The sequence below is a fragment of the Pagrus major genome, chromosome 1 (genome assembly GCF_040436345.1).
Source record: "Pagrus major chromosome 1, Pma_NU_1.0".
Classification (NCBI taxonomy): Eukaryota; Metazoa; Chordata; class Actinopteri; order Spariformes; family Sparidae; genus Pagrus; species Pagrus major.
In genome coordinates, this window is record NC_133215.1 from 13,233,191 (window position 1) to 13,260,779 (window position 27,589).

At 40.1% G+C, this 27,589-nt stretch overlaps 1 protein-coding gene across 6 annotated transcripts in view; it reads left to right on the forward strand.

Moving 5' to 3' along the window:
• The window catches only part of inpp4b (inositol polyphosphate-4-phosphatase type II B), a 253,045-nt gene that overhangs the window by 199,957 nt on the left and 25,499 nt on the right, over window positions 1-27,589 (forward strand). For all 6 annotated transcript variants that reach the window (XM_073469338.1, XM_073469339.1, XM_073469340.1 and 3 more), the window contains 3 exons: window positions 11,491-11,595; window positions 15,524-15,632; window positions 24,643-24,826. In XM_073469338.1, coding sequence (XP_073325439.1) covers window positions 11,491-11,595; window positions 15,524-15,632; window positions 24,643-24,826 — 398 coding nt within the window. The remainder of the gene's footprint in view (window positions 1-11,490; window positions 11,596-15,523; window positions 15,633-24,642; window positions 24,827-27,589) is intronic.

Genomic DNA, 27,589 nt, shown 5'->3' on the forward strand with positions numbered 1-27,589 from the left:
TTCATTACCTCTGGTTGAAAGGAATGTTATGATGTGTTTCCCACATCAGCAAAAGCATGTTGTCTGAGGAAGAAAAAAAAAAGAGAGAGAAAAAAACTGGGTGGATATTATGATAAGCCAGATGACAGAAGACCATTGCCAACAAAAGATTGTCAACAGACAATTCAAGGAAAAGACGTCACACTTATGGCAACAGTGGTGTGTGTCAAATGATCACAGCACAGCTGACAACACATCACAAAAGATAAGGTCAAAAACAAAGAAAAGGAAATCTTGCCGACCACAATTGTGTTACAAAAAGATAGAAAAACATTATTAAAGTGCCACAGAATGAAAAGACTTATGTAAGCCTTTACTAGATAGCTAGTAAACATGTCTGATAGGCCTAATAAATGAGTTAGTTATAAGAATAGTTCACTTACAATGAAAATGTATAGATCCACACACGCACGTTTTAATATTTACTTCACCTCCATGAAACAAATATACATTTGTTACATTACAATTTGGATTAATGAATTACATCAACATGTTCCTCATACGTCATCATCCTCTGTGACCTCTACATGCGAGCTGGAAAACATGAAAGTTGCACTCGAGCAGTTTTTCACAGGTTTTGTAACTCAAGCTTAACGCTTTAGATAGAAAATTCAAAGTCAGGTGTCTTAAAAGAGTATTTAATTAAAAGTTTTCGATGCCAGACTTGATTATGAAACTTTGTGATATGAGAATTTTTGTTCCCCTGTTTGGTCTGTTCTGAATAGTGTAGGAACCTCTGTCCATCGCCTCTGCATTAAATTGAGGCCTGTTGTTCTTGTTAACCCTTTCATCTGGATGAAGACGATTTACAGGAAGGAGGCGTCTTCCAGGCTGACCATCTTATCTCCTGGCAGAGAGGATAGTGCCTCTCTGGACCATAAAGACTTCAAATGAGGACAGTTTTAATTAATTTACAACTAAACTCCCATTTCTGAACTCTCTTTCCCCTTTGAACAGAACCTCCTCACACAGGTCATGAAGTTACCTGTGACAGTCCACCAGGAGGGACGAACGAATGTCTTCAGAATGTGTTAATACAATGTCTTTACATTTGCAGATTAAGTAACACGCCTGATCACTTTCTACCTATTTCTCTCTCTGTCTCTATGACTTCTGATCCACAAACATTCACAGAGTGGACATCGGACACCTTCTGACGTGTTTTTCCATGCTGTTACTCTGTCTTTTTTAATTTACGACTTATGCCTGGTACCTTATCTGCTCACATTCCAAACCAAATGGTCTCTGTATTCTTCCAGATTTCAGACCATTTCTAATTAACCATTAAGTCAGTATCTCACAATCTTATTTCTAACACATTAAGAAACAGTAAGAGAAGCTCATAAAATTGATCTTTCTCCCGTTTCTCTACGATTAAGATTGACTGAAATCAAATTTTAATGTTTAATCTGTACTGTGTTCGGTGGAACCACAGCACCTCCTGATGGTGAGTCCTGATGCAGTTGGACGAGAAATATTCTGTTTAATATGTTCATGGTTATAACCAGTAAATGACTCTGATATGTCTTTGTTTTAACAAGTATTAAGCTGAATATGTATAATTAATGTTTAATCACGTCATAATCCTTGTCATGATAGACAAAGTACATCTATTGAGCCATGGTGAGAAACTGAGAAGGTGAAGCACGGTTTAGTTCAGTGAGTTTCTGTGAATCTTCACACCTCCACTAAATCTTGGAGATAAAAGCCGGTAAGCCCCGCCTAGACACGCCTCGATGTGCAAATAATAAAACGGACAGATCACGTCTCTCGAGTCAGTTGTTTTGTAGTTTTTAAAGTTTTGTTTTCAGTTGTTTTTAGTTTTAGTTTTAAAGTTTTCTTTTGTAACTTATTTTGAAGCTCTTTACTTTACTTTGAAACACGCTCCAAGACAGCGATCTCAACAGAAGTGCTCACCCGTTGATTTTTCTCACTTTGATATTTTTCGCAGTATTGATTAGCTTCTTTTATTAAGTTTGTACCAGAACGAAGTTCTGTTTTAATTTGTTTTATACCGTTAAGTATCGTAACTCGCTTTTGAAGAAGTAAACTTAATTTAGATTACCTTGCATTAACTAACAACGGAAGATCCGCTTGATCAACGTATCCTCCTCAGTTATTTTATTCAAGAAGTTAAATCTAGTTTACAAAGTCAGAGCCTGAAAACCACTCGAAGAAACGAAGAAGAACATCTTTATCACAATCATCATCACGACTACAGCAACTTGCTGTGTCCGAGACCGTGCAAGCGGTTCTCCAACGAAAGACAGACTCTTTGACAAGCCCCCAGCGCTCGCTAGCGGTACCATCCCGCTGGGCACTGAGCCAAGATCTGCACCGGATCGGTACGGGACCAGCTGCCCTCTTCCTAAGACAACGGACCGAGGTGCCCAACCGACTGATACCGGACGAGCTGACCCCGGCCATCGGACCGGGACTGACTGACTGCTAGAGCTGCAAAACACCTGAGGAAATCCGCTGTCGCGGACCCCCCCAACTCTGCTGAGAAAGTAGGCTCTCCATCACTCACAACAGCTGGATCCACACATGATACATGAGATGGTGTATATGGCTCTGGTTCATATCTTTTAGCTTAAAAGAAATTCGGTTAGGGTCTCGTTAGTATTAAAAATTACTCTCGTAATCTTTAAATGCTTCAACCTAACTCATAATCTCACCATCAGCCCATGTTCCACTAATAACCAATTACTTAGTTATTTCACATTTCATGTTAGCCTACCTGTTGTTATTCATTTAAATTGCCATTTCATTTATTTAACCTGAATTATTTAGTCAATAAACATATTAACCGTATGTCGTTGTCTGTGCAGGTTTGTTTTAATGTGGAGAACCGATGGATATGTGTAGAATTCACTTACTTCATGTATGAGATTGAATCTGAAATTGATTAGAATTGATACAAGTTAAACTTGTCCAGTCGAATTTGATTAATTACCTCCGGATTATTCAAATAGACGAAAACGGAGGTGGTGCCCCATTAACGAGTGTTTAAATTACATTTATTATTAGTGTATCTCCTACATATTATTATGGTGCCGTCCGTGCGAGGCCACCTAAAACCACAGTTCTCTGCATTAAATTGATTCCTACAGACAAACATCGGTTTTAATAATCAAAAACCCAAAGCTGTTTTAATGTTGTTTGGCTGTCCACCGAGTGATTAGTGCGATACTTAACCTTATATTCTCTACTGCATATACCTTGAATTGTGTGTGAGCATAAAACTTCGCTGAGATTTGATTTCGCTGCTTAATATGAAATTAACGTGTATGGATGCTGCGTTGTAACCAGATCCGTGTGTGATAAAGAGCGTTCAACATCGCTGCATGTTGGAAATTAATGTGTAGATGCTGCGTTGTACCAGACCTATGCTTTAAAGAGTTGTTCAACGCCGCCGTGCGTTAATGCTTCATGTACAGATTCTGCGCTGTAATTACCAGATCTGTGAGTTAAAATTGTTCAGCGCCGCCGTGCGTTAATGTTTCGTGAACAGATTCTGCGTTGTACCAGGTCTGTGATTTATTTGCATGCATAAGTGTCGCTGCACACTTCTTAAATTAACCGGTTTGATGAATCATAAGCTGTTGCGCTGTGCCAAAGCTTAGAGATTCATTCTGAGATGAAGTCTATATCTACCGCGATGTTCCGGAGATATTTGTAACTTGCTCAGACCCTCGTGTGTTCTGATTTAGATTAGCTACCTAAACAGAAAACAGCTGTGCAAACAGTGAGAGGTTTATTTGATCTACCCCGTGTAGTATCAAGATTGGTTGCTATGGCAACAATCTCGTTCAGAAGACAGTATATTTGACTGTGTAAAGGAGGACAGAAAACCTCTATCAGTTGAAATTGTGAAAACACAAGTAAATGAATGCAATGCTAGTTGCTGGTTGAATGTTTTCTGAAGTGCTGAAAAACTTGTTGGTGCTAAAATTAAAGTGGCAGGATTCACTGCGTGTGACCAGTGAACTCAACTGCTGTAACTTTGTCTGCTGAGAAGTTAACCCTCCAGAGCCCAAACCGTCACTGACCCAAGCCTTGAAAAACAAGGGGGGTATATCAGTGGGCGGAGCTAAAAAGTCCCTCCTCTAGACTCTTCTTCGTGTAGCCTTGTTAAAATTAAATTCTGCGATAGCGCCCCTGGTGGCCGACTCTGTTAAACCTCCAAAGTTGCGATAGCGCCCTCTGTAGGACGATTCGGTAAAAGATTTTTATTTTGTGATAACTTCTTCTAATGACCAACTCTGTGAATATTAAATTTGTAACAACACCCCTGGTGGCTGATTCTGTTAACAACAAATACATTTGAATAGCATATTCTGCTGGCTAACTTGATTAATTGAATTTTGTCTTTCAGCTTTAATAGGCTGAAATCCCACACAGGTACTTGCTAAATTGTATTATTGGAAACCTGTGATACTGCAATAACTACTATAGTGAATTAATGTGTCTCATTATTCAGGTAAATCGAATAATTAAGTTGTAAATTACGAATTTGACAACTTTAACCAGATTTGACAACTTTATTCCAAATTCAATTGAAATTTTTGTTGTATTACTTGGAATTTGATCTTGATATATGCTACGTGCATGCAAGTCAAAGAATTAAGCTGTTAACTACACATCCAAGTACTTTTAATCGAAAAACACATTTAGATCGAATACTTTAGTCATTGTTGTTAACACATTAGCTGTCAAATCCTTTGAAATCCAAAACGTCTGTTGTTTTTGAGCTTCACAAATTGAGTTAATTAACCAAGCAAACCCCACCTCTAATTGAAAACAATTAGAATTTAAAAAGCTCAAATAAAATAAATAAATAAAACAAAGTAAATAGAATTTTGAATTGAATTTTTTTTTCCTTCTAAAAACAATGGCAGGGCCCGGTGATTCTGATACCGTGAGCCTAGTGAATCCCTTAGACAATCTAGATTCAGTAATATTGGATCTCACCACAGAGTTGCTACCAGATTATGCAGATAAAATCCAGAAGACCGACCCTAGTGAGCTACATGAAATAATGTCCGCGTTAGTACACCAGTCCCTGACTGAAGAAATGAAAGGAAAAGACAGAGAGAAAATGTTAGGGATGATGGTTATCGTGATGTCTGCACAACAAAAACGCAGGGATCAACTGCTAGAGAACGCTTTAGCTGAAGTAACCCCTAAAAAGCAACATGAGAAAACTAAAGAGTCCTTAACTAAAGCAGAAGACCGCATTAACCGACTTGAGTCTCAGGTTAAAGCACAAAAAGAGGAACAGACTGAAATGCAGGAAGAAAACTCAGAGCTCAAACAAGTCCTTCACGCCCAAGGACCAGAGCTAGATAAAACAGAATATGAACTTGAAAAAGTAACTAAACATCTTGAAGATGCTAACAAAGACCTTGGAAAAGCAACGAAGGAAAATAAGGAGCTAAAAAGTAAGCTCAAAGTTTGGGACAGGGCCAGAGAAAGAGAAAGGAAATGTCTACATGACATGCAACAGGCACTAAAAGAAGCCAGGGACCAAGTTAACGAATCCCATCTTGAACAGATGGAACAAGAGGCAGAGCTCGAAGAGGTTAAAAGGGAATTAAAGCACTCCTTTGAGTATAGTTCATTCCCAAAAGCGCCTACAGGTGCAAACTCTCATGAGGAAAACAAAGAGAGCAGATTCCACAGGAACGCTCAATTAGGCACGTCCCCGCCACGATCTATGTCACCCATAGATCCCGTTGTCCAGTCTCGGACTGACAGGGACCTGCGTGACCGAGATAAAAGGTCTCCCTCCTCTCAGCCTCTCTTTCCTCCAAGCGCGCAATATTCGCGAAACCCCTCCGACAGGGACCTAGATAAAGTAGCTCGAAACATAATGCATTTCGAACCCAAACCTGGTGCCTTTAATGAAACTCACAGGCAATTCGACCCTGAATTTTTTCCCAACCCTCCCACCCAAATGATCGGCATTGCCGCTCAAGCTCAGGTAGTAGCCAATGCTCCTGACAACTCTTCAGCACCGAGACGCTCCGGTCCTGACTTGAAATACTTGCATGACGCACGCACTGCCTTGCGCATTGTCGAGGGCCTCCTTGTACATGTCTCCGACGCTCTCACTTCACCTGCATTCGTGGTGCCTCAGAGCCACAGGGGGGTGATGCTAATGCAGGCCCATAACTCTCCATGCGCAGGACATAGAAAAGCCAAAGCAACATACCAGGCACTCCAACAAGTAGCCTATTGGCCACACATGCAGGAAGATGTAGCAAACTACATCAAAGACTGCTCAATTTGCTGTCAGGCCCAACTGTCAAACCTGCTTCACAGAGCTCCCTTCCCACGAAGGGGCCACAGAGCCTACTATGACCAAAAAGTGTCCCATGACAAAGTCGAAGTGGGGGACAAGATTTGGTACTACACCTCTGCTCCCCTGACTAGAAAGGCCAACCAAAACACCAGAAGACTTGCCCGCAAGCTTCTGCCCCAAAAGCTCAAAGTAAATAAAGGCCAGAAAGAGCAGACACTTAAGTGGATCCATCGCAACCAGATGAAACCACACAAAAACCCCATGGGACTTGACAGGGATGCAAACTTCTCTGATAGGTCATAAATAAGGATAAAACCTTTAAAGCACCTAAAAGTGCCAATCGCGAGTAGAATTTTTTTTTTTGTCAACAAAGGTCACTGTTGTTCGCGTCATTTACAAAGTTGAATTGAGAAATAGGCTTTGTAAATTAACCTGCTAACTTAACCTGCTTAACTAAATACAGTCATTTGATTTACCCAAAACTAATTGATTCAAAGTGGGGGTTAATCTAACACGTTTGCCCTTTGGTCCAAAGTGTATAATAAATTGAAAAGTAGAATTAAAACCAAACTCTGAGATTGTTCGCAAGGAACATCCCAGACTGTTGATCACCAGCTGTCGTCTACACACAAAGAAAGTGTTTATCAGAATGACAGACTCGACTTACAGGTTACAGCAGTTGCAGAAGCTCACTGTCACTCAATCAGAACTGAGTAATTTAGTTGCAGACCTAAACAATTAATTGGTAAATCCTTGATAAAGCTATCAGCTATAAAGCTTGTAAGAATATTTTATTTGTTTAAATCTTGGACTCTCTACAGTTCATGCTGTCAGTTTATTCACAGTAAAATCGCCATGAATGTGAATTTCAAGCTGAAATCCCAGACATCAGAGCGCAGATCAACCAACAACAGCAGGTGCTACAAACATAAGCCAATCATTGTAGAGCATCATTTTGGTGGTCAAAACCCACAGTGAAGTTCTGAATAAAACTCTCCTTGCTATAATCAGAATTAGAATCAGAAATACTTTAGTGATCCCTGAAGGGATATTGCTTGTGTTACAGCTGCTCCCATTCAGTCTTAGAAAATAAGCAGAAATGTACATCTATATGAACAGTGTAATAAATATTTACGTGAGTAATCATTCTCCTTTCAGTCATGTCGGTTGATTATGCTCACACACAACCTGTCAGTTCGTTATGGCAGACACGCTGAGAGACATTGGATCCTCAGTGAACAGCTCAGCCATAAATAAGATTCTTCTGCATCTTATCCCACTGTTTCTGGTGAAGTAAATTTATCCACCATTACCAGAGAACGTTATCCTATACATTGAAAATTTAGCTCCATCATTTGGACACAAACCAATATGAAATCAAGAAATCTAAATTTTTCGACAAACACACACTTGAGTTAGAGCAAAACACTCTTACTCAAGTGCAGTGATCAGTTATTGATAGCGACTCTCACAGTTAGTTGATAACTGTTACTATTGACAGTTCTATAACAGGCTCCTTAATTCTATAAGATTAAGAGTAGAACTTTCCACTAACCAAGTTAGTATTATCAGTATTGTTTTCCCTTATTTTTTCTTTACTATATGATTAGACCTTAGCACATGCCAAAGTCAGACACCATCTCTGATCATAAAGTGTGCCACCTGTGCTCCTCGACGATGGACATCATGACTTCATCGATCCAAAGTTCCCGCTACTACGGTCATTCAGATCGAAGTGGGGGATATGTAGGAACCTCTGTCCATCGCCTCTGCATTAAATTGAGGCCTGTTGTTCTTGTTAACCCTTTCATCTGGATGAAGACGATTTACAGGAAGGAGGCGTCTTCCAGGCTGACCATCTTATCTCCTGGCAGAGAGGATAGTGCCTCTCTGGACCATAAAGACTTCAAATGAGGACAGTTTTAATTAATTTACAACTAAACTCCCATTTCTGAACTCTCTTTCCCCTTTGAACAGAACCTCCTCACACAGGTCATGAAGTTACCTGTGACAGTCCACCAGGAGGGACGAACGAATGTCTTCAGAATGTGTTAATACAATGTCTTTACATTTGCAGATTAAGTAACACGCCTGATCACTTTCTACCTATTTCTCTCTCTGTCTCTATGACTTCTGATCCACAAACATTCACAGAGTGGACATCGGACACCTTCTGACGTGTTTTTCCATGCTGTTACTCTGTCTTTTTTAATTTACGACTTATGCCTGGTACCTTATCTGCTCACATTCCAAACCAAATGGTCTCTGTATTCTTCCAGATTTCAGACCATTTCTAATTAACCATTAAGTCAGTATCTCACAATCTTATTTCTAACACATTAAGAAACAGTAAGAGAAGCTCATAAAATTGATCTTTCTCCCGTTTCTCTACGATTAAGATTGACTGAAATCAAATTTTAATGTTTAATCTGTACTGTGTTCGGTGGAACCACAGCACCTCCTGATGGTGAGTCCTGATGCAGTTGGACGAGAAATATTCTGTTTAATATGTTCATGGTTATAACCAGTAAATGACTCTGATATGTCTTTGTTTTAACAAGTATTAAGCTGAATATGTATAATTAATGTTTAATCACGTCATAATCCTTGTCATGATAGACAAAGTACATCTATTGAGCCATGGTGAGAAACTGAGAAGGTGAAGCACGGTTTAGTTCAGTGAGTTTCTGTGAATCTTCACACCTCCACTAAATCTTGGAGATAAAAGCCGGTAAGCCCCGCCTAGACACGCCTCGATGTGCAAATAATAAAACGGACAGATCACGTCTCTCGAGTCAGTTGTTTTGTAGTTTTTAAAGTTTTGTTTTCAGTTGTTTTTAGTTTTAGTTTTAAAGTTTTCTTTTGTAACTTATTTTGAAGCTCTTTACTTTACTTTGAAACACGCTCCAAGACAGCGATCTCAACAGAAGTGCTCACCCGTTGATTTTTCTCACTTTGATATTTTTCGCAGTATTGATTAGCTTCTTTTATTAAGTTTGTACCAGAACGAAGTTCTGTTTTAATTTGTTTTATACCGTTAAGTATCGTAACTCGCTTTTGAAGAAGTAAACTTAATTTAGATTACCTTGCATTAACTAACAACGGAAGATCCGCTTGATCAACGTATCCTCCTCAGTTATTTTATTCAAGAAGTTAAATCTAGTTTACAAAGTCAGAGCCTGAAAACCACTCGAAGAAACGAAGAAGAACATCTTTATCACAATCATCATCACGACTACAGCAACTTGCTGTGTCCGAGACCGTGCAAGCGGTTCTCCAACGAAAGACAGACTCTTTGACAAGCCCCCAGCGCTCGCTAGCGGTACCATCCCGCTGGGCACTGAGCCAAGATCTGCACCGGATCGGTACGGGACCAGCTGCCCTCTTCCTAAGACAACGGACCGAGGTGCCCAACCGACTGATACCGGACGAGCTGACCCCGGCCATCGGACCGGGACTGACTGACTGCTAGAGCTGCAAAACACCTGAGGAAATCCGCTGTCGCGGACCCCCCCAACTCTGCTGAGAAAGTAGGCTCTCCATCACTCACAACAGCTGGATCCACACATGATACATGAGATGGTGTATATGGCTCTGGTTCATATCTTTTAGCTTAAAAGAAATTCGGTTAGGGTCTCGTTAGTATTAAAAATTACTCTCGTAATCTTTAAATGCTTCAACCTAACTCATAATCTCACCATCAGCCCATGTTCCACTAATAACCAATTACTTAGTTATTTCACATTTCATGTTAGCCTACCTGTTGTTATTCATTTAAATTGCCATTTCATTTATTTAACCTGAATTATTTAGTCAATAAACATATTAACCGTATGTCGTTGTCTGTGCAGGTTTGTTTTAATGTGGAGAACCGATGGATATGTGTAGAATTCACTTACTTCATGTATGAGATTGAATCTGAAATTGATTAGAATTGATACAAGTTAAACTTGTCCAGTCGAATTTGATTAATTACCTCCGGATTATTCAAATAGACGAAAACGGAGGTGGTGCCCCATTAACGAGTGTTTAAATTACATTTATTATTAGTGTATCTCCTACAATAGCTTCCTTTTTTTAGTGACTTACCTCCGCTGGCAAACATCACAACACTTCTAAATTGCCTCTGTTACGTGATTGTTCTTGAAAGCCTAGCCTCATTTCAAAGAGGCCCATCAACCCTATTTACATATTTGAGATTGGAGCAGCCAACATGGAGTGTCAGTTTGTGATTTTGAGCTTAACTATAAGCCACAAACACAGAGTATCGGATGGCAGAAAATTTTAATTGGACATTTTGAGCAAAGTAGCGACTGCAAAGGGCATAAAATCCTGTGCTTAAAGGATTACACCGCACATTAGAAGATGTCATAAGCAGCTGATTGAAAAAAAAGGAGATAATTGTTGAGCTCTTATTGATACATTATCAGTCTGATATGAGTAGATGAGTCTAATCTGCATGGGCATTTAAAGTGGAATGGTTCGGAGGTTTAACATCATTTTAATCATAAGCCAGTGCCAAAGAATAATTTATTTGTTTATTATTTTAAGTTGTGTTTGTGTAATTGTTGATATTGTTTGTTACAATTATGCTTTCTTTGGGAAAATTTGGATTTATTAACCTGAAACTTTATACTGTCATTTGTTTATTGTAGTCTAAAACTAAGCGACCACTCAGTGGAGACAAAATAAAATAGTGATACATTCTTTGCCACCATTTTACTTTGAATATTGTGATATCAAGTTGTGAATTCCCCCACATCCTTACAATGCATAATTGAATCTGCACTGCAGCTACTTCTGCAATCTCTAATTTAAATGGATTTTAATTTGTCATTCAAGTCATTCAGTTGCACAAGGTTTTTTCTTTCATTGGAAAATCAAAGAGAACATTTGAACATCAATCCAATTTATAGTCTTATCTTTCCTTATCTGTTCCTGTGTCCTACTCTTCATAAGCACATAAACAAGGTGATTAGGAGAATAGCCATATAAAGCAGTCATGTTGTTAAGAGTATAGCTGTTGCAGATGTTGAGGCCTTTCGTTAACATAATAGGCCTTCATTGTGATGTTTTTATCTTCGAAACTTCCATCCAGTATGTTTATGACAATATGACTTATACTTGTTGTGTTTTTTTTCCAGGTCGTTCATTCAAGCCAAGCTGCTGCAAAGCCCAGAAATCTCTGGAGTTCATCCCAATAAACTTGCACACCCAGAGGATGAGGGTGACGTGCCCTAGAAAAACAGGTATTTTGCTCTTTTTAGACCTATTATTACATCTCACACAAACCAAGTAGCAGTAGCTGCTTTTTTGGGCTATTTTGGGAAAAGTGGAAACTAGTTGCAAACACAGCATTGACATACCGTCAGCTGTCAATTTGATATGGTGAAACAGTTGCTTCATGCAGTTACTAAATAACATTATCAGATGTGAGTCCAGTATTTACTCTCGTTTTACTCTGGGGGAAATATCTGGCTCTTTAGCTGCCAAATGTTCCACTACATTCATCACTTAGTTGCTAACTTTGTCTGCCATTTGAGGCTGAACAGGGAATGTATAGTGGGTTTTTTTGTGAAACCGACTGCCTGCTAAGGCTGAAAATGACACTATGGGAGCAAATTGTGGGCGAGACAGCTGAACAATGCGCTGAGTCATGCCATGAAACTCCATAATGGGAAAAAGCAGATTAAGGGGGGTTAATTCTCTAAAGATTTATCACTACATGCGTTTTCTTTCACATTGTCGTTTCATACATTGTTAGTATAAAAATAATTAAAGCTATTAAAGTTGATTAAAGCCACTTTAAAATGTAGAAACCTGCTCATAAGAAACATGGTTCAAAAGTTTTTTGACCTGAAACTTCTGGACAGAAAACGCAGCTATTTTAGACAGGTGGTTTCATATGACACAGATTCCCACAAGCTGCTGCGGTTGTCACCTACTGTTGTCTTTCTATGCCTGACTTCTCCATCTGTCAGAGACACTCAGAGGGCTCAGGCAGGGTGGTTCTAGGTCATCACCCAGGCTGAAAGGTGAGAATTAACTTGGCCTGAGAAAGATAGACAAAACACTAATTAAGCCCTTTGCGTATCTCCGGAGAGGAAGACGAGCCTGTCTCCTCCACCGCTGCTCTCTAGCTGGCAGGGCCTGTTATTGCCCTGGAACTGTCTCAGTCTATTAAGGCGACTAACTGCTGCCTCACTATATGTGAGTGGGCTCCGTTTCAACTATACACTCGATGATTGATGAAAACTTGAAGAGAAACAAACCTTGACATAAACTGAGTTTTTTTCAGTGAAGACATCAGGAATGACAGTTAAAATAAGTAAAATCAAGTCATCATACAACCCTGCAACTATCTTGCACTGGCAGAGAAGGGGGGGGGGGTCGGCGGCAATCTAGATGAAACGAGCCTTAGAGGAGTTTGTCAATTGATTGATAGACACGGTGATAATTACCCTCTGTGGGCCCAATTCACACCTTGACTGAGTTCCAGGCAGTGGTGCTTTAGCTGATCTGTCTGTGTGTGAACACTGCACATTGTAGACTAAAGTAGGACCTGCAGGATACACACAACTCCCATCGGCTTCATGATGTTAATTAAGAAATCTGGTGCATAAATTAATGGTGCATGGTGTTTTAAGGAAAAGACATTAAGAGCAGAATTTTTAAATATCTTACAGATTTTTTTCAAAATGTTTTTTTTTCTATATTAATTAGGAACACAGGGGCATTCAGGTGACATAGTGGTTGAGACACATTTCATACCACGGTTGCATGTAATTTCCCCCTCTCTCTCCATACCATGTAAGATGATGTCTTACACTTTTGACATGCTTTCCTACACTTTTTCTGGCTTTCATCCAATGTCTGTGAAGAGAAATCAGGGAAGACTGTAATCACGGGTTGGTTTTGCTTTATGAAAATCAAACTGCACAGACTTGGGTAAAAGTCCAGTTTAACCTGGCACAGTCTTTGCTGCCAACACTACGCCCAAAGGGATTTAGGCAGAATATGACAGAAACAAAACTGGTAGCAGCAGCTGAAATAACATTTTGAATTTAACACACTGTGCAGCGCTCCCACTCATACAGGTCAGCAGACTGTGGTAGAAAGTTAGGACTTGTCATTTTTCCACACTTGGAGATTGCATTGGACAGAACTTAAGACTACCTCTCACCATTGGTAGCCTGTCCAACATTGTCCCACACAAACATCATCTTTGTTCCACATTTGATTTGTTGGGATCTGGTCACTCAAATGTTACTGTGAAATTTGCTAAATGGTTTTGCTAAAGTTAAAGCCTCATCCAACAAGAATGTTGTTCAAAATGACCATTCAGTCTGAATATCTGCCCACCTTCTGGTGTAATTTACTGTAAAAACCTTGTTTGTTAGTGAATTAGTATTACATTGCACATTTTGTTCGATTTAAAAAGGAAAACGCGTTGAATAAATGATTGCAGTCAGTCACGCTCAGGAAACACTGCAACTTGCTCCTTAATGGAGTCGAGTCTCAGTTTCCAACTGTGGTCAATTGCTCTATTGTTCCATTTGATTTTCTGAAGTGATGCATTTCATTGAGCTTGGGTATACAATCCAGTCGACAATGCTAAACCATTCATTTTCATTTTGTCTATTTATCATCCAGCAAGAAGAGGAAATCGAGAGGAGAAAAAAAACACTTTGAGCTCAAACGGTATTCATTTGTTTTGCTGTGAATGGCTTTCTTCTGTCTCCAAAATGACAACTGCAAAATATTTCCTGCCTAAAAAGCTCAGCTTGGCAAAGCTGAATTGAAAGAATTGTTCAGCACTCATTTGGGTCATGTAAAAGGATGCTTTGTCATTGTTAAACAGGATTGTGGAGTGGGTTAAGTATGAATTGTAACCACTCATCCTGACTACCACAACTAGAGTCCTGTTTTAGAAAGCACCTGTCCTCTCACTACTTAAACAGCTTGTTCGGCTGTTGATTTACTGAGAAAAGGATGGTGTGAGAGGAAGAGCAGGCAGATCAAGCACAAATTGGTCATTGTGCTTGATGTTTTAACACCCGCCATTGTATTTCAGTGTTCTTCTGGTGTGGGAAAACCAATTAAGGGAACTTGGACATCTGAAAACTCTCGGGGCCAAACGCGTGTCGGACGGGGAGCCACATGGTCAGGCACAGGGATAATTAATGGTAGAAGCAGTGGGTAGGAGCGAAGCCCCTACATCAAACCACTATTGGTCTATTGTGGTGTTGTTAGGGGACGGCCACACTGTCATTCACATTTCTGTGACACTGCTTGGAGCTGCGTTTTGTCATTAATTTCTATTTTCAACAATTTTTCAAGCATTGTTTTTTTCCTATGGTAGGGCTGTGCACTGCTGCCATCCCGGGGGTGTTCATTAGCTGACCTGGCACTCAACCACACCAAAATATTCACCCCCATAAACCCCTGTCCACCCCCTCTCCTCCCTGTTTTTTCGGATTTAATTGTCAGCTCATCCATTACTCATTCAAAACAAGGCCTGTTGTAAGCACCTCTGTGCCCGCCTAGCCGTCTGTGAAGTGTTTATTTACTTTTGACGACGGTGTGCAAATTGGAATGAAGCGCTGTGACATTGGCCGTCCTTCTGGTTTAACATGGGACCAACACTACATTAAGAGCGAAAGATGGCTGGAGAGAGATGACTAGTAATAGAGTGATGTAGACACAATATAAATCAACCTGAAATATGTACGCCAAAAAAGCACATTTACTGGTAGAGTGCATAATAATGTCATGCCTCATTTCTTTGCATAAATATAGTGTGGGCTTAGAAGTACTGTGTGCAGGTAACAAAAGGTAACCGCAACATATAACTTTGAATTTTAATGTGTACTAAAACCCTGGAACAGCTGCATGGTATATTTATAAATATTGAATCAATCCTCATGTCAGGTATCATTAACTGTTGATAAAACACTTATTAGGAGTATCCTTGTCGAAGATATTTTACAAAAATTCCAATTTAAAATTAAGTTGACGTCTATTTAGAATATAAAAAAACACACTTTGACTTGAATAATTTATTGTTTTAATCTCATTTTTCTCACCTAAAGGTTCATTGAGTGCCAATGTTTCCAAGTTGCTGTATTATACATGTCAAGGATTTTAACCTGTCAAATCTATTTTCTCTCTCTACAGATGCATTCTATGACATTGTCACTGTCGGTGCCCCTGCCGCCCACTTCCAGGGCTTCAAATGCGGTGGTCTGCAGCGTCTCCTTAGCAGATATGAAGCAGAGAAAAAGAGGTAAGACATTAAATTCCTTGCAAACAGGTGCACCGTGGTGTTTCGAGGGAGCATGGGTGATTTAATACAGGACACATGCTGGGCTGGAAACAGGCTTGTATTGACAAAAGAATTTAACTTGGGCATAATTGATAGTGACAAACAAATTTGTCCTTGGCCTGTGGACTTGATTTTCCAAGCTCCATACAGTTACTTACAGCCGAGCAATGCTGAATTTAGACTGGAACTCCACTGCCTCTGACAGCTCAATTTGACTGGAGGCAACAGGCATGATGGAAAAGGTTTGGTGAGTCAGAAGTTCCTCTGTACTGGTTCTTTTCCCTCGCAAGCATTTTTTATTCTTCCTTGTGAAGTTGTATGTTAACTTGTCACTGATGAGCCAAACAATTCGCTGCAACTTCCCAGCTAGCTCTAACATGCTCTTAAATTCAAAACCAAGCGAGCCAACTAAGTAGAGAAAGAAGAAATTTCTCAACAATATTTTTAATACAAAAAGTATGAAATGTACGAGTCTACAATAAGCTCTGCAAGGATCAATCAATGTCCCTGCTAAATATTTAACAAGCTAAAAAACTGTAAATTCTTCTAAGAAAAGCTATTTTTGTAATATAATGGTTTTGCTCAGACCAGTGCTCAGTCTAGAGATATTTTGTGAGCTGTTGTCAGTGACACACAGGGAGCATCATATTGAGTTTTGTGTTAGATTGAGTTCAGTCTGTGGCTGTGAACCAGCTCTCTGCTTGATTGCTTGTTGGGAGAAATATGTCTTGTGTGTTTCCCTTACTGACCGAAGCCGCTCACTGCACAAACACTCAGGGTTGACTGACTAAAATTAAAATAAATATGAAAAACCATCCTACTGAGATTGTATTTACACACAGAGAAACAAAGATTAATGTAAACGCACTGACTAAAAGAGCACTGAGGCAACATACCTGTATGACTTCCTTGAGCCTGAGATCAGCAGTATCCTGTAATTTTTGCTGTCTTTGCCCTTTGGATGCAGGCTGGAGGTATATGTCACTGGAGTTCAGTATGTGGTCACTTGAGTGATGCCAGAAGAAATGAAGGGTGATTTTTCCCAAAGCTCCCCATAGAGTGCAAAGTCATTACAGACCATGCCAGATCCAATTAGTTACAGAGTTTGCAGCTCAAGAAAGAGGGAAAGAGAGGCAAGAGGGATGAGGGCTGAGGTGTGGGTATGAAATGGATAAGTTGATGGGAAAATAGTTGGGGGCCTGTGCTGATAATAAAAAATAAAGAAAGGACTTCTTTACGCTAAAGTGCACAAGTGACTTTGCTGAAGATGGTCAGCTTTATCTGCTAGCATGAACTATGATAAGGTTAGCATATTTTCGAGAATCCACTGAAGTGAAATCATTTCCTTTGAATGAGAGATTAGACTTCAGAAAGAATTCTCCAGGGAGACAGAGCTTTTTGTTTCATATTTGACTTAGCTAATGACTCACTGTAGCTTAAATTTTCCAATTTTCCGCCTGGCTAACTGACTACGGTCTGCGCTGAGCCTTATCCATGTTTGACCTGGAATGCAGTCATTTGTCAGTCAGCGTCAGAAATTGGAATAAAGTCCGCTTGTCTGCGATTTTGAAGAGTTTTCGCGGTGGTCATTTTAATTAAGGTGCATGTTTAGTTTAAATGAGGAACATTCATTATTTCATGGTTTCGTTTGCTTTTATAGTGCACGCACTAAACGTCTGACCAAACATTTAGCCTAGAACGACCCGAACAGGGCTTTTTAGTTGTGTGTGAAAGTGTAGTACTGTAGTCGTGTGTGCATGTCCAGTCGAGAGTCACTTAATTGCACGGAAAGTCAGCTTATTTTAGCAGAGCAAAGATACATGTGTGTGTGCGCACAGAAACAGTCACTCATTATCGTCGTCTCGCTTTTCAGAAGCAGCCTTTTGTAATCACATTTCATTAAAAAGGGAACAATCGGTGAGATGTGAGACTTGGCTATTCATTGTGATATTAATTCATCAAAGAGAATATGGAAAGAGATTGAGGAAGGGAGAAAAAAAAGAAAACCTGCGCACAGAGGTGTTACCAGGAGGGCAATAAAAGAGCTATTCGTCTTTGTTCCCCGGACACTGGAAGAGAGGGAGGGGGGTTCTTTCCGGATCCATTAAAAACCTGCATTGGCCAAACTTGGCAATGACCAGAGTATGCAATGTAGTTTGTCTCTCAGGATGGGCCAGGAAAGAGTTTAATCAATAGCTACACTTAGTATTCCTTCAGAAACCCTGCACATGTACACACAGGGCAAGAGCATTTATCTTTCATTAATGCATGCAGTCCCACTTAAATGGCTGTTTTAAAAGTCACTGGATTTTTATCCGTTTTTAATTGAACCCTGTAGACAGAGCTGTGGATTTGCTGAGGTGGCCTAATCTTTCATTAACAGCCTCTTTTGAATTATTCAGCTAATCTGCATAACGATGCAACCCCCTTTTTTTGGACACAGGTTTTTATTGAATCTGAGCGTTGACAATCTTTTCCTGCTTGTACTGATGGTGTGTCTGTGTTGTTATGTATGGTAGTTTTTCAGTAAAATGTTTGACATAGTCATATTTGTAAGGTCAACTGTATTTAGTAGGTGCAGAAGCTGTGCAGTAGAGCTCCTTGAATCCTGTCCGCCGTAAATGAGAGGAAGGAAGCGTTTGTCATTTTGCCAGGCCTCCTGGTCAAGCAGAACAGCCGAATGACACATTTCTGGAACACTCGGAGTGGTTGAAACGACATTGCACACACTTAATAGAGTCTCTTGGGGCCGATGTTCAGATTTAATGTGACTAGCAGCATGTTGTCCAACAAAATAACTTCCTCCCAGGATTACTGTGTGTGTTCAGTGACAGGACATTGGCAGTGGCTGGGACTCCATGCTGATGGACAGCAGCTTGTTAGTTCTTTGCCTGCTCTGGAGTCAGCCTGCTCCAGGTTCTGTTTGTGATGGTGAGGGACGCTGGCAGTAGCCCTGAGACTTATCTGGTCTTAGATCAGGGTTTTCTCGCTTGTGTCTGAATCACTGAGGAAAACTTTGGCTGTAATTCTGAGAACTGATGTGAGATCAGTGCCCAGTGGAGGATTCAACAGCAGATGGAGTTTGTTCAGATCAGATTCTCCAGCATGTATCTATAGCAGCAGACTATATTTTTACTGTGGTGTGGCAGTGGCCTGGTGCTAGAACCTTGATTAAAGCGTGCTGTCTAAATGACGAAGGAGGCTTTGGCAGTCACCTGGAGTGCTGCAGGGCTCTCTGCTGACGTAGCTGCATTTTACTCCTGCTGGCTGTCAGCAGCAAGCCACAAGCTTTTCATTAATTTCCTCTCCACTATTAATTAGCCATGCGCTGGAGATGCTTAATTAGGCCGCTGGGCCCAGCGGTTTCCACCCTCTCATTACTGTTATAACCAATTCCTATTGATAATTTAGGTAAACCAATGAGGAAGTTCATCCTGGACAAAGCTGCTGGTTTTAGTAATCTCTTAGTTGATGAGTCTCCCCATTGACTCAGGTTTACCTGATGAACGGTTGAGCCACAAATGTGTCAGCATGGATATGTTTTCCTGGAGATCCAGTTCTGTTTGTTGTGTGAAACTTGAATCATGAGAAAATTAAGGGTAATAATTTCATGAGTCAAAGGGCAGTGTGCATATTGTGCTTAGGGAGTGGCAGACCACCTTCAGTATTTTCATGGCTGGAGGCGCGTCGCATACCCAGGGTGCACATGGAAATGAGGCGGGATTAAGAAGAATACATTATCATACATTATCAGTGAGTGTGTTGGGGTCTGACAGCAATTCCTTCTAAAAGCATTATGACATACTGATGTCATGTAATGGAGTCTGGAGGAGCTTCACCTAAGAGAAAAACTAATATTCTCTCACAGGAGGAGAAGAGTTGCTTGTGCAAATATAGTCCAGCCCAAATATGCCTCAGAGGCCAGATGAATTAAATTCTTGTCTTAAATTCTTATTCTGAACATATGGGGTATTTACTATTGTTTTCTGTCATAATGCACAACTTAATTTGGGATCAGAAATGGTTGCATTTTATTAGCTTACATGCACCACTAATGTCACCGCTGCCGAACGGGAACAAAAACGTTTTTTTATGCAGTTCTTTACATTTTTCTGTGGACTAAAAATGACCATAAAGAAACTGAATGTGAGCCACAAACAGCTGTTGTGGAGTTTTTACAACAAATGCTTCTATTCAGTCACGCAATTCTTACATTTAGCCAGCCACAGTTACATGACCAGTCATGATTCTGCTCTACTGTTCCACATCATGCTGTTTGTCACGGCCTCAGGGCAACCTCTACTGCACGTGTCTTGAGGACTGTGCACTGCCCTAGCTGCATTGAGTAGCTGTGTGGATCTGGCTCATGAAATTAAAGTTTGACAAAGTGTGTCACACAGATTTAGTACTTCAGATGAAAAGCAAACCTGACACTCAAGTGAACTTTGTCAGCTGATGGGAATTGCAAGCTGTTTTGGTTGATCCTGATACAAATAAAGTATTCAAACCTTATCTACATCCTGGAATTAAATATAGTTACACATTTGGAGTATTACTGTATTTTGCAATTGCAATAAGATGTGTAAGATTTTGTAAAGACAGGAAAGAGACAGACAAGTAAAACATGAGTAAAACGGGTCATGATTTAAAAGGAGGTCTAGAAGGTATCGGCCTTCTAGACCTCGAAAGGTCTTGGCTTTGGTTGGATGTAGGTATTTTTGATTGATTGATCGATTGATATATTTTATTTGTAACATGTAAAAAACAAAAGCTTTTTTTTTTAAAGCAGAACAACAAAAGGAAAACAGGAAACCTATACAACAAATTCAAGACGGAAATGCTCAAAAAAACAACGTCATTTACATTTACAAAAAGGAGTAGTAGTGAGAATATACAAAATGGTTTGCTGGTCACTATTAAGATAATGAGTCATTGGTCCTTATTTATAATTAACTGTACATGTGCTGTTTAATGGAATATGTGCAACTAAGCCTCTTTCATCTAGTGTTGCTCCAATTTGAGATAAATGAAATAAAATACCATTTGTGGGCAGTAGCAAGCTCTTCTCATAATGCTGTATTTCCTCATACATGTAAGCAACCAGTTCACGTGACATGCTCTATAGTGCATGTATGGAACTGTGCTCTAATGAGTCTCTTAGGTCTAACATACCGTACATATAAATATTCATAAATAGCATGACGATGATTAAATGTTAACGTAGTTGCTGGACAAATGACTCACATTCACATTATGAATAAAAGTAAACATTTGTATACTGTAAGCAAGCAATGCCCTGTGTAACATTTCCCAGCACTGCATCTGTTATAAGGACTTAAACATGAAGTTCAAAGAGCCCCCGAGCATTTTCTTTTCTTTTCAAAGGATTTTCCGCTTTCTCGGGGATCATCGTAGATAATATATCATACTATTGATATCAAATGCTCCAATTGGTTTGATCGAAATGCATAAGAACAAAATGTTTAACTTGAAAGAAATTCATCCCGATTTCAGCATGAAATTAGTCATTCAACAAGCAGTAAATAACAAATTCCTCTTTGGGGACTGCTTTAATCGTAAGTAAAGAGAAGGAGGCCTTTTATGAGTTCATGTGTGCTGTGAGTTCACTTGAGGCTAAGTTCTGCCAACGCAGAACGTAGACAGACAGGTGGGTGGATTTTCTGCTCCTGTATTTATTTATTAATACTGGATATCATGCACTCCAATGACACCAAAGACTGTAGCCTTCAGACATTACCTGAGGGTTCAGTAACCACCTGTCTGACACATATTCAACAACAGATACTTTTGCAACACTGTTGTATTTTGTATTTTTGTGCTCAACACCAGTTTTGTTGGCATCACGTTTTGGCACACAGCACTCCCAAATTACATCAGGAATGGAAGACATACCCGAGGCTTGAAATGACAATCAGATCCTGCAATCATCCCCTTTGGCCTTTCATCAAGTTTGCATTCACAGATTTATGCTGTTTTACCTCTGCATGTTTTGCTGTCATGGTAGACCCGTTTGGACTGACAGCAATGCTGATGAGGCAATTAAAGTTCCTTGCCTTAGCCAGCCTTAGAGGGGATCAATTCTGTCCTCTAGCATCAGGTGGCAGGTCCCAACATTCATTATTTCCTGCATAGGCTCCCTAATGGGATTGGATTTGTACTTATGAGTCAACAGAGCTGTTATTGAATCTCAGTGGCTGAAGCAATTATCCTCCTCCAATAACTTTCTCCTTTGCCTCTTTTCTGGAGTATCTCTATTGTTGCAGACCTGTGGGATTTTTTTTTGTCTTTAGTTCTGCATAATGTAATAAGACAAATGTGAGCACACAGAGGATGAAAGCAGTTTTAGTGGCTGTACGTTGTTGCAGTAGATTATTCAATTACAGTCTTCTCTGTACCTGAAATCTTTTTTCATTTAAAGGTATGGTTATGGAAGTGGGCATAACATAATTTTGCATGTTAGGAAGGAATGGTGGTATTCGGTGCGGTTGAGTGTTTCAAACTGTTTGCCCTGTGTCTCTCGCTCACTTAGTGATTCCTTTGATAAGCTTTGAGCTTGTGGGTGGTAGTTCTCCGGGGGGCTCATTAGCTGTAATGACAAGGCCAAGATTTTAAAGTTAACCAGTCAAAGACATAGTAAGTGGCTAGTACCTACTACAGCAAGGCTAATTTCTTAAGGCCTTCAGATTTTCATACTTATTGATACATCAGGTAGTGCTGTTCCACGCAGGGCGACTTCTAAAGAAGCACTGACTTTTTTCCTTTGCTGCAAAATATTAGGAGCGCTGCAGAGAATACTGTATTTTGCCAGTCTTTTGTATGTGCTCCTCCCTTCCTTCCTCCCTCCCTCTCTCCCCCTCTCTCTCTATCTCGCTCTCTCTCTATCTCGCTCTCTCTCTATCTCTTATGTCAATTATGCCTTAGGATCTGGCTCTAGGGTCTGGCCTACATAGAGGCTTGCAGAGCTGACTCTAAACTAGCTGGGAGGGTTGCAAATGACTGCCTCGCTCCGTGCTACGTCTGATGGCGGGAAGTCAGTGGAAACTCATTGAAAGTCACTGGAACTTTACCCGAGGAGAATGTTTGATTGGAGTGATTTGCCCTGAATCTAGGAACTGACAAAAGGTGTTTTTGTCTGAGATTAAATAGCTCCCTAGAAATGAGGAAGGGATTAATTATTCATAAAGCGAAATAGGGTTGACATTGGACTGCAGGTCCAATTTGACAGTTCAGGCAGAGTACCTGGAAAGCTTTGCTTCTGTACATTTTCAATGCAGCAAAAGTAGCAACACATAATGAAATGTGCTCAGAAAACAAGTGCTCCATTATGTAATGTTTATAGTCAATAAAACCCCATTATTTTTCATCCAGTACTATCAATAATATCCATTTGACATAGCTAAGTGATGATCACCATCTGTAACACATTTTTTGATTGGATGAGTTTTTGTGAAGCATTTCTGCTGTCATGACAACACCAGTTATACTTCTGTCCCCTTCGTGAAGATCCAGAGCAATACTGTGTCTAATTTGTATCCATGCCGTCAGGCACTGATTTACACCTGTGATGCAAGGTAAATACAATTAGGTGCATTTGGTAGCTGTTAGGAAAGGTTGCATTTGTTATTCTCAGCGGGGCATTCAAGCTTAATTTAGGTGTTGTAAGTGGTGTTTAGAGCTGCTGCAGCTTAGTGCACAAAGAATCTAAGCATGCTCCACAACAACCATCAAAAGAAACCATTTTCACGTCATATTCGATGTGTTCAATATCAGCATGTTATTCTTTTCTTTATCATACTCACTCTTTCTCTTCCTCCAAGCGTCCTCCCTTTAGATTGCTTCCTCTCCCACATTTTTGCAGAATGACAAATCATTCCAATTTAACTGCTTATCAATTGAGTGCCTGGTCTGATGCTCTTGCCAGGCTGGAATTCTTCAACACTAAGTCCAATTGAAACCAAATTTAGGAATGTTATACATGCCGCTTCATTTCACATATGTGTAAATGTTTGTAACATTCTACAGTAACAATTTAACCTGATATTTCTACAATTGTGTTTTCTTCATGAAAATGAAACTCATCATGAGCATGCACACAAGTATTACCAACAGGTAATGGTACCAAGAGCGCCACCCTGTGGTCGTTAATAATATGCCACCATATTATATGCATGATTCAATTACCAGCAATTTTTAGTAATTTCATCGAACATAAATCACCAACACATCCAATTATTACTGACTATGCTAGTAAAGCTCTGAGAGCTCTTAGAGCACAGACTTTTGTGATGAATTTACCATTTACAGGTCTTCGATTATTTATTTTTGCTTTTTTCTAAAGTATAGCTGAAGAGAGACAGGAAAACGAAACGGGGAGCACGCTCTACCAACTGAGCTACTGGGGTACCCTAGGCCTTGGATCATTAAACACATCACTCACCACAAGCCACAGCGATGAATGCAAATATTCTAGTTTAAAATGCTATTTTTAAATAACTGTCTTTTTTGGAGTTGCTATGCATGGTCTGACCAAAATACACACCCGCAAAAATCTTTGCTTATTTAGAAGTATTTCCTTATTTTACACAACTGATCAAGAATAGCGATGTATGTTTGATGATCTTGTCACCACATGGAGAAGGTTGACCAGTGCATGCCGCAGTGAAGTTTGGAGCTTGTTTGATATCAAATACTGTCTTTCCCTACTCTGCTAATCTTGGCAAACTCCAGTGGCAAGTAGACACGAGAAAACCAGCAGCACTGATCAAAACAAACACGGGATGAGCCTCAGTCCAGTGTGGCTTCAGTCTCACTACAAGCAACTGTGGCACAGTTCTTTTTCAATCAAATTTTGGCCACGTCCATATGTAATCTCAAAATTGTATCTAGTCCCTGACCATGAAACTGCCGATCTGTCAAATCTGAATTGATGTGTTTTTTTCTTTCACCACAGCTTCAGCACTGCCTACCAGTGTATCTACTACTCTCCAGAGCACACAGCCAAAGCTCAGGAGGTACTCAGTACCGTGAGCCTCCTCCAGCCCCTCATCACAAGCTTAGCAGACCAGCTCCTCCAGGCTGCCCAGGAGCACTCTTCCCCTGGACTGAGGGATGCACTCAAGAACCTTTCTGACAAGGTGAGGCAGCCCCCAAACCCTCCACCCACCCTCACTTCTCTCTAAGCAGTCACTTTATCCTTCTTGACCAAAGCTGCTGCAACACATAGACCACCTCTTCTATTCTTGAGCATATAACTGAACATACCTCAGCCAGAAAAGCCTTTTAGATTAATTGTTAACTAGGGTGAAAAGTTTATTTAAGACCACATTCCTCTAAAAATAACCTCATTATTTGCTCTGGCGTTTTGCTTCTGAGCTCGGGACCAAAGGATTTCCCATTAGAGTTGGAATCTGAAGTCTATTCAGGTTAAACTGACTGCAACGATCTGAATATTTACCCTGTCAGAGGAATTATCCACTGAGAGTGACTTTGTACCAGCCCTGGTAAATATTACGATGCTAGTTTCGTTGCAAACAAAACTGCAAAATTTATAAATTCTCAAAATGAGTTCAAAACTTTAAATCAAGCAGTTGCTGCGACACAGTTACAAACCCACATGCACACACTAAACAGACAACCTCAGGAAAACCCATAACTCATCATAAAAATGCCAAACTAACAAAAGTGAATAGCAGCATGGAGGTTTATGGAGTTGGGGCGTTTTTATCAGTATAATTAATGAATTACATCTGGTGCTGTCAGATTGCAATCTGTTGTGGGAGAGATTGTTTTTGCCACAGTGGAATAGAGCCCAATCAGCCTGCTTAATTGGTACATTCGCTCTGTCACCACTTCCTCTCATCCTTGATTAGACACGCACACACTGGCCAAGTAAACCCCTGGCCTGGTCAGCACAAGCAGGACTGCTCTCTGATTAAAATCTCAAACTGTGTTTGTGTGTATATGTGTGTGTGGTTGAGGGCAGAGAAGGTGTGAAACTGTGTGTGTGTGTTTGAAAGATGATGTGACATCACTCTCTTCAAGCCCCAAAGCAACCAACCGTCGCACAGTGTGTATCAATATTTCTTCCTCCACATCTGGTCTTCTATCACGGAAATCAGCTTTTTTTGTATAGTCAAAAATATGTACAGTACACACCTGTGCACACACGAGTGAAGCCCTGTCAGTTTTATATAAACTGGCAAGTTTTCTGCTTCAACGTATCATCACGTTTATGGCACAATATAATTGATCTAGAATAATGAAACCATCAGCATTTACATCAGTTCCCTATAAATCTCGCTATCACTACACAATTTTGTCTGCCACCGGGCACACGGTGACCCAGGAAATGGAAGGTTAACTGGCGATCCATTTCTATTATAGACTGAAGATTGAATAAACTCACGCTTTGTCTGTTGCCACTTTAAATACCCCAAAATCAAATTTTTTCTTCAAAAGGAATTGTTTGACAATTTAAGAAATAAGCAAGTCTTTTCTTGTCACGAATTAGATGAGGAGTTAGATACCACGCTCATACAGTATGTGTCCATTAAATGTAAAGCTACAGCCGGTTAGCCTATTTCGGACGTTGTGACTACATTTCTTGGTTGTTTTATCACAAGACTAATGTTTGTATGTGTTCTTATGTAATTTGTATTTTATTTGATGCAGCAGTTCCCTTGACCAAAAACAATTTTCCCCTGAAGGGAAAAAAATTATCGTTAGTCAACAGTGAATCGAATCCAAAAAAATCTAAAATGGGACAAAAAAGGGAGAAAGGACCCACAGACTCAATCACACACTCACACATATCGTCAGACAGGTATTTGATATCCTTTGTACAGACTTATAAATAAAGGTGGATGCATTTGAGAGTGCGTCTCTGCCATGTGTGTGTGAAGATTCTTCAATAAAGACAGTGAGTCACACCTTCAGAGGCTCTGAAAAAGATGAGACACCTGCAGAGAAAATCAGGGGGATGTAAGAACCTTTTTCATCAAGTACTCGCTGCCTCTGACTTTTTCCCTGTTTAGTTCAGACCACCCAACTTGAGTCCTAACGTAATATTTCACTCCTGAAAACATTTTCTGGGTACATTTTGATTAGACTTGGACACGGCAGATGCGCTGTTGCTTCTCTAAGGTGATGATTCTGTTGATGATGATAATAATAATTTCACTCTGATGATAATCACAGTGTAAAGGCAATTGCAATGCATCTCCCCTCCCTCCAGCTGTGTCCTAGGACAAGTGATATGTCTCCACTGTAGCAGTTACCTGAGAAGAGCTGTGGGTTTGATCGTCTATGCATGATTATGTTAAATTATATGGTGTATAGAGGTCATATACGCAATAGTGAGTAAGTGTCCTCACAGCCAAGTGCTGTTGGAATCTGACCAGCTCTATCCATTCAGCCTGCCTTCACCTCCCAAGTGAAGTTACATTGAGTGAAAAAGCTCTATTTTTAACTCAGCCAAAAAGCCGCTCATCCTTCAGGGTAAAACCATTCAAAACTATTCGAGGTGAATAGATTCCTACAGTCTTCTTCTTTAGATCAAACGTGAATTATTTTTTAGCAGTTGCAGTCTACAGAGGCATTTTCTGACTTGCACTTCTGCTCAGTAGAGATCATATCAGCAGATAGATTGAAGAAAGACTAGCAACAGAATTTCTCCCGAAGGATTGTAAGTGTTTCAGATCTCTAAAACAGGTAGCTGTGGATGAGCTACACTAAGGAGTAGTTGTGGAGCAAAGTTGCTTTATTTTAGCCTTAGTAAGAGAATCAAGGTGCAGTGCTTTTATCCTTTGCCTAAAGGGGTGCACCTCTGATGCCTCACTTTGAAGGTAATATCCATATGGATCCTGCAGTACAGAGTATCATTAAAATGTTTCTGCACT